The sequence below is a fragment of the Salmo salar genome, chromosome ssa13 (assembly GCF_905237065.1).
Source record: "Salmo salar chromosome ssa13, Ssal_v3.1, whole genome shotgun sequence".
Taxonomy (NCBI): domain Eukaryota; kingdom Metazoa; phylum Chordata; class Actinopteri; order Salmoniformes; family Salmonidae; genus Salmo; species Salmo salar.
Genome location: NC_059454.1, coordinates 78,338,394 through 78,349,509, shown reverse-complemented (window position 1 = coordinate 78,349,509; position 11,116 = coordinate 78,338,394). Strand labels below are relative to the sequence as shown.

Genomic DNA, 11,116 nt, shown 5'->3' with positions numbered 1-11,116 from the left:
GTATGGGCAGGCATAAGCTACGGACAATGAACACAATTACATTTTATCTATGGCAATTTGAATGCAGAGATTGTGGCCCATTGCCGCACCATTCATCCGCCACCATCACCTCATGTTTCAGCATAATGCACGGCCCCATGTCTCAAGGATCTGTACACAATCCCTGGAAGCAGAAAATGTCCCAGTTCTTTCATGGCATGCATACTCACCAGATGTCACCCATTGGGATGCTCTGAATCGACACTTTCGACAGCATGTTCCAGTTCCCGCCATCATCCAGCAATTTTACACAGCCATTGAAGAGTGGGACAACATTCCACAGGCCATAATCAACTCTATCTGCTGGTGGTGGTCACACCAGCTACTGACTGGCTTTCTGATCCACGTCCCTACCTTTTATTTTTGAAAGGTATCGGTAACCAACAGATACCACCAATACATACCTGTATTCCCAGTCATGTGAAATCTGTAGATTAGGGCCTAATGACTTTATTTCAATTGACTGATTTCCTTATGAACTGTCAGTAAAATATTTGAAATTGTTGCATGTTGAGTTTTTTTTATTCGGTATAGTTTGTCATATTTACAATTCCATTTTCCAAACGGATTACTCATTTACTTTCATCTCTTATCAAGTTGTAAATTATAGTGCATTGACAATGGTGTTATTTCTATCTGGGGTAAAAAATAAATAAAAAAAGCTTTTTCCTCTCGGAACCGACAGGGTCGCTAGACCTTATTCATGTTTCCTCGTGCATTATTAGGAGAATTAAGTCAAGGTCAGAATATGGCGTGTCTAGAGACACACTGCCGCCACATTTTTATTTATTTAAGCTCCACCCCAAACGAAGTTCAAGGTCAGGATACACGTAGAGATGTTCCATTTATGCCGCTTAACTTGGGTCGGAAATGAGCCCCACAGCGGTGTCATAAAACCTAGCGGTCGAATAGGGAAATGGTTCCAATTGTTTTTCCCATAGGGGATTTTAGAAACACTTCAAATAAGGGCTGTGTTTTGGGTAGGTTTACCATGACATTTTTATAAGTCACCTTGTCCAAGAGATTTACATTGTTATCAATATATTTGACTCCATTTATTGATTTGAAAACACTAATTAGCATCAGTGGACATACAAATCTCTGCAAGCTGCTGCACATCTCTAGCTGACAGGTAGTCAATTTAAAACTTGCACAAGACCGAAGATGGATAATTCTGAACTAAGACATTGATTCATTACTACATTATAGTTAATACCAAGATTCTTACCTTTGCCTCGATTCGGCAGTCGGGGGGTAAATACAGGTGAATATTGATAAGTGAAAATCTCTAGGACAAGGTAACTTATCAAAAGGTCACACCAGGGTAAGCCTACACGAAACTGTGTTTCTAAAATCCCCTATGGAAAAAACGAATGGTGGAAAAACAAATTGGAACCATTTCCCTGTTTGACCTCTAGGTTTTATGGGTTATGACTCATACTGCGGTACTCTTAACCCCTAATAGAATAGGTTACTTTTGAACATCATACAGATTCAAGACTGGCATTCTAGCAGTAACTGATACACCGACCCAATAGGCATACAGTTCACTTTGGCTGTGCTTAAACTACCCCAAACACATTTGAGCACTGGCTTGTACATATGGAGTGATATGGATTTTCCCTACCGGATGCCTTGATGAGAAGGTTCATAAGATGTAAGAGACCATCACAAATGTCGACCGCGCACAGCGGATGGCCGTATATATTCTAAATCTTCAGTCGCCACCAATCATTGACACCCAGCACGTGATCTACTGCGAACGGTCGATGTGTGTTAGTCTGACAAAACAAAGTTAAGGGAACGAGACTTGACCCAACTTTTCTTGACAAACAAGAAGCCTTTATTTTATGTGGAAAAGAAAATCGCCATTTCATTCATCATAATCCAGATTCTGCACAATCTATTTAAGTGCACGCTTAAATCTAAAGTCATTTGTTTTTAGAGAGTATAGGGCAGATTAATGTCTTTGTATACACGCAAGCCTTCGATAAAAATACCAAATTACCACAGTCCTGTGATTAATTAGATCAGAGGGCAAACTGAAAGCCTGTGTCCCAAATGGCACCCTATTCCCTACATAGTGCAAAACCCCTATGGGCCCTGGTCAAAAGTAGTTCACTATATAGGGAATAGGGTGCCATTTTGGACACAACCAAAGAAAGAAAAAGAACCTGGCAGGACAGAGGCTATTATGTTTTATATTCTCTCTTCTGTACACTCCAGAACAATGACCTGGAGCAGGGTGCAAGGTGTGGTTAGTTAGTAAAACACATAGGTCTAACTGAACTGAAGAACAGGGCTTCTTTAATTCTAGCAATCAATCCCTCCTAAATGGAATGGTCCCACACAAGAGCACTCTTTACAGCACGAGGAAAGGAAAGGTTTGTTATACGCAGCAGAGTCCATCTCTACACTGCACGGTCTGACTGGAGAACGTGCATATGCTTGGGATGAGAAGGATAAAACTCACTTTTGGAAATCATGTCTGTATGCATTTTAAAATCAAATTCTTTCTCTCTAGAGCTACACAACCCCTTCAACCCTGTGTAGGTCATTACTGGTATTGTACGTAGTGTTTCTAGTTGGTTTGTGGTTCATGGAAGCGGCAGTCGTGTTCAAATATAGAAGAACATTGTAACTTTCGTTTCTGAATATACAATAATTAAATGCATTTTACAGACTGACAGAACAAGCTGCTCACACATCTAAATGAGTTTCTTCTCACTACAGAGTGCAAATCAGATGCGTCACAACAGACCTTTATTAAGGACTCGCTCTTCCCACAAGCCCCCTCATTGTACATTAAAAAAAAATGGACGAATTACATTAGTAAATATAATGGAATGTGGGAAAAAAATCCTTGTCATCCAATCCTTTTCTTTTCTTTGACAATGGAAATGAAATTGAGTCCTTCATGACAAAAAGGAAAACGATAATTAAAACAGTAATAACTGCTTGTTGGAATCCCCTGTATGTTGTGAGTAGATGGTAATGGCTGGTGAAGGACTGAGCTGAGTGGGGGGGGGAAGAGAGATGGAGGGATGGGCTCCAGGCTTGCTCCGGACGAGAAGGGCCTTCACATGCTGTAGCCGAAGCCTGGCTGTGCCTGAGGGGCCTGGGGATAGCCCGCAGGGGCCTGGTAACCATAGCCATAGGCCTGCTGGGGGGGTACGGGCACACTGGGGCCAGCAGTCAGCATCAGCTGGGGTGTGCCTGGAGGAGAGAGTTACACATGTATTAGATTAGAATCTATTCAGATTTGATATGTTTACTCATTCACAAAATTGTTTTAGCATGGCGTACAAGACACAGCGCAACTGTCAACATTCCAGAGTGCCAAGGAAGGAGTGGGGGCAATCCTCCTTTCATATTTTTTCAGTTTTTTTATAGAACAGAGAGACTGGAGAGATTGAGTCTAAGGGCAGTGGGCCAGATTCAAACCAATGTTGACTCTGGCATATGTCAAAGTCAGACGTACTAACCACTGGACCACAAGGACGCTTAAAATGTGTTGTTCACTTGACTATAGCCTTTCTGCTGCAGAGGGACAAGGAAGTGAGTTTTGATCAGTTATGGACAGAAAAAAAGTGCTGAAAACATGTTGGCTCAGCATTTTAAATGATCAGGGCCTATTAGGAGGAAAAATACCAGCGTTTTGACACAGGAACTGATACGAATCTCAAAATTGTGATTCAGAGACAGCCCTATACACATGCATGTCACCAATAAACACCCCCCAAAAAATGTACTTGACATTTTATACATTTCTCTTTACTTTTTGTCTTTGAGTCAAAACTTTACTACTTGCCGTACAAAAGACTGGGTAATGAGTCATCTCTCTGGACTATTTGTCAGTGTGAACAGCTGTACATGGTCGCCGCTTAAGTGTGTTGATCAGTTAATGTTACTTTAAAATACGACTGTACAGATTGACTCTTTCTGGTTATAGACCGCACTTACACGGCCCCATAGAGATGTATAGAGGACACACTTGCCACTACACAGAAAAGCCCTCTATGGGGCGTTGCTATCACAGAACCGATCAATGGTGCACCCTCTACACATTTCTATGGACGGCTGCTGCCATGACATTTCTCCAAACACCCTTCTCCACTCACTTTGAGAACTAAATGAGGAAACAAGTTGAATCATGGAAACACACCCGGTAGAGAGAAGATTCTGAAAAGGTTACGTGTTACTTTACTCCATTACCCATGAAAGTGATTGATTATGTAACATAATCACCTGACTTAGAATTCCTTTCAATCAAATGCCGACCACATTATCGACCAAGCGAATTCTCTTCGATTATAGTCACAGCCATGTATATCCCCCCCAAGCAGATACCTCGACGGCCCTGAAAGAACTTTTATTGTAGCTGGGGATTTTAACAAAGCTAATCTGAGAACAAGGCTTACTAAATTCTATCAGCATATCGAATGCGCGACACGGGCTGGTCGCATTCTGGACCATTGCTACTCTAACTTCCACGATGCATACAAAGCCCTCCCCCGCCCTCCCTTAGGCAAATCTGACCGTTGCTCCCCGCATATAGACAGATACTAAAACAGGAAACAACCGTGCTCAGGTCTAGCCAATGCTGGTCTGATCAATCGGATTCCACGCTTCAAGATTGCTTCAATCACGTGGACTGGGATATGTTCCGGGTAGCCTCAGACAATAACATTGATGTATACGCTGACTCTGTGAGCGAGTTTATTAGCAAGTGCATCGGTGGTGTTGTATCCACTGTGACTATTAAAACCTTCCCTTACCAGAAACCGTAGATTGATGGCAGCATTCGCGCAAAACTGAAAGTACGACCACCGCTTTTAATCATGGTAAGGCGACCGGAAATATGACCGAATACAAACAGTGTAGCTACTCCCTCCAAGGCAATCAAACGAGACAAAGTAGAGTCGCAATTCAACGGCTCAAATACGAGACGCGTGTCGCAGGGTCTACAGCAAATCACGGATTACAAAAAGAAACCATACCCGTCGCGGACATCGACGTCTTGCTCACAGACAAATTAAACAACTTCTTTGCTCGCTTTGAGGACAATACAGTGCCACTGACACAGCCCGCTACCAAAGTCTGGACTCTCCTTCACCGTGGCCAACGTGAGAAAATAATTTAAACATGTTAACCCTCGCAGCAAGGTGGCCGGCCCAGGCGGCATCCCTAGCCTCATGTGCAGACCAGCTTTAAATAACGCCACTTTAATAATGTCTACATATCCCACATTACTCATCTCATATGTATATACTGCATCTTGCCTATGCCGCACGGCCATCGCTCATCCATATTTATATGTACATATTCTTATTCATCCCTTTACATTTGTGTGTATAAGGTAGTCGTTGTGAATTTGTTAGATATTACTGCACTGTCGGAACTAGAAGCACAAGCATTTCGCTACACTTGCATTATCTGCTAACCATGTGTATGTGACCAATAAAATTTGAGTTGATACTTTTGTTAACACGGTACACCCAACACTGGTAGTGAATGATGCGTGAGGTACTTACCATAGACGATGGGTTGTGTCTCTGTCGCCTGCTCCTCCTCTTTCCGTAGGGACTCTGAGGTCTCCAGCTTGTCCACCTGGAATAGAGGTCAGAAAGAACACAATGAAACACAGCTACAAGCAGGCAGGCTTTAGGAGACTAGATGTGCTGGAAAAGTCTTCATTCATTGACTCTTCTTTCATTTAGTTAACTTAATGTTAAGTGATTGTTGGACAGGACTGTTCCCGGTGTGTAAAGTGTGTACATTTTAGGAGATTTTCATTTAACACATACAAGCCTGCTGTGAGCTGCCTCTTCATCACACATTTAAAACTAGTGAAGAAAAATTTGCATTAAGATATGCGTGACTAGAAAAAGACTCAATTGACTTTGGTCCCTCCATTCAGCCACCAATTTGTACTTGGAAGTTTTCAGGTATAGATAAACATTGCTATGGATATCAAGTATGAAGAATCAGGCCTACAAAAGCTATTCTGAAGTAGGAATGCCAACTTCCCGATGGTATTTTCACAGATTTATTTAGGAACCATTCAACCTTCCTCATAAATCGAACATACTTAGTTCATAGCTTGTCAATATCAGCCCACTAACTCCAATCCTGGGAGTGACGTTTTAAGCATAGCAGTAAAAATAGCAGCTTTCCAAACGTTGTTAGGAAGAAAACTTAATTGTATTTGAAAGTTGCGGTCAGAGGCAAGATGCATTTTGTGCAAGTTAATACATCCCCTTTTTCTTCTTTTGTTCACTATGTTTAGCTGTGCTTCTGTGTTTAAAGTGGGTTTAATTCCCTCCATACTTCTTGTTAGGAACATTAGTAAATCTCTTCCCACAAAATCCCAACAAGCCAAGGCTTCATTGAAAGGAGAAGAGCAACATGCTACAGTTGGTTAGAAGTGTGCATGAAAGAGGCATAAGTACTATAGAGCAGAGGGAGTGAAAGCTTGGGATGATTTGTAGTCCAGCCACTCAAGGACTCCTATTCCCATCAACCAACAGCAAGGCACAGCCAACAGCAATGTCTCCTAGCTAGTCAATGGCATGGCCTCTTATCACATGCATATTTTAAAACCAGAGAACATTTCCAAAAGGTAGGTACCATTACCCGTTTCTCACACAAACAAACATTGCCTTCAGAAGGTATTCACACCCCTTGACTTTTTCCACATTGTGCCACTGATCTACACACAATACAAATAAAATCAATAAGCATACAACCCCTTTGTTATTGCAAGTCTAAATACATTCAGTAGTAAAAATGTGCATAACAAGCAAGTCACAAGTTATATGGATTCACAATAGTGGATAAGATTTATTTAAAAAAAATGTATGATTAGTTGCCCACCCACCCACACACACGTATCTGTTAAGGTCCCTCAGTCGAGTAGTGAATTTCAACCACAAAGACTAGGGAAGTTTTCCAATGCCTCGCGAAGAAGGGCACCTATTGGTAGATGGGTCAAAATAAAGCAGACATTGTACATCCCTTTGAGCATGGTGAAGTTATTAATTATACTTTGGATGGTATATCAATACACCCGGTCACGACAAACACACAGGCGTCCTTCCTAACTCAGTTGCTGGAGAGGTAGGAAACCACTCAGGGATTTCACCATGAGGACAATGGTGAATTTGAAACAGTTACAGTTTAATGGCTGTAATAGGAGAAAACAGGATGGATCAACTACAGTTACTCCACACTACTAACCTAAATGATGGAGTGAAAAGGAATACAAATATTCCAAAACATGCATCCTGTATGCAATAAGGCACTAAAATAATACTGCTAAGAAATTTACTTTGTCCTGAATACAAAGCATTATGTTTGGGGCAAATCCAACACGTCACGGAGTCCCCACTCTTCATATTTTAAAGCATGGAGGTGGCTGCATCATGTTATGTGTATGCTAGTCATCGGCAAGGACTAGGGAGTTCTTTAGGATAAAGCACAGGCAAAATTCTAGAGGAAAAGCTGGTTCAGTCTACTTTCCAACAGACAATGGGAGATGAAGTCACCTTTCAAAGGATAATAACCTAAAACATAAGACCAAATATACACTGGAGTTGCTTACCAAGATGACATTGAATGTTCCCGAGTGGCTTAGTTACAGTTTTGACATGAAAGCGGCCGTATGACAATGATCAACCAGAGCTTGAAGAATAATGTGGAAATATTGTACAATCCAGGTGTGCAAAGCTCTTAGATTTACCGAAGAAGACTCAGATGTAATTTTTGCCAAAGGTGATTCTAAACTAATCTAAATTAGTTTTATTTTTTATTCATCTTTAAAAATAAATTGTGTAGATCGTTAAGACTTAAATCCATTTTAATCCCAATTTGTAACAAATGTGGAAAAGGTCAAGGGGTGTGAATACTTTCTGAAGAAACTAAACATACAGTACATATTCTCCTAGATACAGTGTAAAAGTCTGAAGGAATGCACTTTCCAGTTACTGCCTGCGAAAAATGTACTTAGGCAGATTTTTTTTGCTCAGCTTCTAATACTGCAGCGCAAGGGGTACTTCACTGTCAATACTTCAGTATAAACATGACAAAGTTTTAATTGTAACTGGTTCGAGCCCTGAATGCTGGTTGACTGAAAGCCGTGGTATCAGACCATAAACCATGGGTATGACAAAGAAGTACTATTTACTGCTTTAATTACATTGGTAACCAGTTTATAATCGCAATAAGGCACCGAGGGTTTGTGTTATAAGACCAATATACCACAGCTAAGGGCTGTATCCAGGCAGTCCGCGATGCGTCGTGCATTAGAGCCCTTAGCCGTGGTATATTGGTCATATACCTCAGGGCTTATTACGTAAATACACTGCTCCAAAAAAATAAAGGGAACACTTAAACAACACATCCTAGATCTGAATGAATGAAATAATCTTATTAAATACTTTTTTCTTTACATAGTTGAATGTGCTGACAACAAAATCACACAAAAATAAATCAATGGAAATCCAATTTATCAACCCATGGAGGTCTGGATTTGGAGTCACACTCAAAATTAAAGTGGAAAACCACACTACAGGCTGATCCAACTTTGATGTAATGTCCTTAAAACAAGTCAAAATGAGGCTCAGTAGTGTGTGTGGCCTCCACGTGCCTGTATGACCTCCCTACAACGCCTGGGCATGCTCCTGATGAGGTGGCGGATGGTCTCCTGAGGGATCTCCTCCCAGACCTGGACTAAAGCATCCGCCAACTCCTGGACAGTCTGTGGTGCAACGTGGCGTTGGTGGATGGAGCGAGACATTATGTCCCAGATGTGCTCAATTGGATTCAGGTCTGGGGAACGGGCAGGCCAGTCCATAGCATCAATGCCTTCCTCTTGCAGGAACTGCTGACATACTCCAGCCACATAAGGTCTAGCATTGTCTTGCATTGTCTTGCATTAGGAGGAACCCAGGGCCAACCGCACCAGCATATGGTCTCACAAGGGGTCTGAGGATCTCATCTCGGTACCTAATGGCAGTCATGCTACCTCTGGCGAGCACATGGAGGGCTGTGCGGCCCCCCAAAGAAATGCCACCCCACACCATGACTGACCCACCGCCAAACCGGTAATGCTGGAGAATGTTGCAGGCAGCAGAACGTTATACACGGCGTATCCAGACTCTGTCACGTCTGTCACATGTGCTCAGTGTGAACCTGCTTTCATCTGTGAAGAGCACAGGGCGCCAGTGGCGAATTTGCCAATCTTGGTGTTCTCTGGCAAATGCCAAACGTCCTGCACGGTGTTGGGCTGTAAAGCACAACCCCCACCTGTGGACGTCGGGCCCTCATACCACCCTCATGGAGTCTGTTTCTGACCGTTCGAGCACACACATGCACATTTGTGGCCTGCTGGAGGTCATTTTGCAGGGCTCTGGCAGTGCTTCTCCTGCTCCTCCTTGCACAAAGGCGGAGGTAGTAGTCCTGCTGCTGGGTTGTTGCCCTCCTACGGCCTCCTCCACGTCTCCTGATGTACTGGCCTGTCTCCTGGTAGCGCCTCCATGCTCTGGACACTACGCTGACAGACACAGCAAACCTTCTTGCCACAGCTCCCATTGATGTGCCATCCTGGATGAGCTGCACTACCTGTGCCACTTGTGTGGGTTGTAGACTCCGTCTCATGCTACCACTAGAGTGAAAGCACCGCCAGCATTCAAAAGTGACCAAAACATCAGCCAGGAAGCATAGGAACTGAGAAGTGGTCTGTGGTCACCACCTGCAGAACCACTCCTTTATTGGGGGTGTCTTGCTAATTGCCTATAATTTCCACCTGTTGTCTATTCCATTTGCACAACAGCATGTGAAATTTAATGTCAATCAGTGTTGCTTCCTAAGTGGACAGTTTGATTTCAAAGAAGTGTGATTGACTTGGAGTTACATTGTGTTGTTTAAGTGTTCCCTTTATTTTTTTGAGCAGTATATATAAATGTCATCACTACAAAATGTGTAATTTCTAAAACATTTAGAAAAAACTGCATTCTCTTCATAAACAATAATTAATTTATTGTCTCAGATTTAGTACTATGGTTAAATGCAGTCTACAACTGGTTTGTAGTCCTTTTTGAAAGGAGGTCTTAACTATGTGCCGGCAGTATGAGGAGACTCAAGACGGAGTTCATTAAAAGGCGTTCCAACTTATTCTACCAAATTAACTTTCCTCTCAGACACTCTTGGGGCATCAAGGGTGCTTTAGTGGGTTGAAAGGTCAGGACTGGAAACCAGAGTTACCGCAGTTACCGCAGCTGCAGAGGATAAGTTCATTAGAGTTACCAGCCTCAAATTGCAGACCAAATAAATGCTTCAGAGTTCAAGTAACAGAAATCCACATCATCTGTTCAGAGGAGACTGCGTCAATCAGACCTTCATGGTCAAAGTGCTGCAAAGAAAACACTACTAAAGGACACCAATAAGAAGAAGAGACTTGCTTGGGCCAAGAAACACGAGCAATGGATATTAGACCGGTGGAAATCTGTCCTTTGGTCTGATGTGTCCAAATTTGAGATTTTTGGTTCCAACCGCTGTGTCTTTGTGAGATGCAGAGTACGTGAACGGATGATCTCCGCATGTGTGGTTCCCACCGTGGAGCATGAAGGAGGTGCTGGTGACACTGCCAGTGATTTATTTAGAATTCAAGGCAAACTTAACCAGCATTCCGCAGCGATACGCCATTCCATCTGGTTTGCGCTTAGTGGGACTATCATTTGTTTTTCAACAGGACAATGACCCAACACACCTCCAGGCTGTGTAAGGGCTATTTGACCAAGGAGGGGAGTGATGGAGTGCTGCATCAGATGACCTGGCCTCCACAATCACCCGGCCTCAACCCAATTGAGATGGTTTGGGATGAGTTGGACCGCAGAGTGAAGGAAAAGCAGCCAACAAGTGCTAAGCATGTGGGAACTCCTTCAAGACTGTTGGAAAAGCATTCCAGGTGAAGCTGGTTGAGAGAATGCAAAGCCGTCATCAAGGCAAAGGGTGGCTACTTTGAAGAAAATCAAATATTTTGATTTAACACTGTTTTGGTTACTACATAATTCCATGT

The 11,116-nt window shown here is 42.6% G+C and overlaps 1 protein-coding gene across 2 annotated transcripts in view; it reads right to left on the bottom strand.

Annotated features, from left to right (window-relative positions):
• Positions 1-1,859: 1,859 nt before the first annotated feature.
• Positions 1,860-11,116, bottom strand: part of LOC106567969 (clathrin heavy chain 1) — a 68,602-nt gene continuing 59,345 nt past the window's right edge. For both annotated transcript variants that reach the window (XM_014137895.2, XM_014137896.2), the window contains 2 exons: positions 5,574-5,649; positions 1,860-3,255 (listed from right to left, as the gene is read on the bottom strand). In XM_014137895.2, coding sequence (XP_013993370.1) covers positions 3,119-3,255; positions 5,574-5,649 — 213 coding nt within the window. In that variant the 3' untranslated portion in view covers positions 1,860-3,118. The remainder of the gene's footprint in view (positions 3,256-5,573; positions 5,650-11,116) is intronic.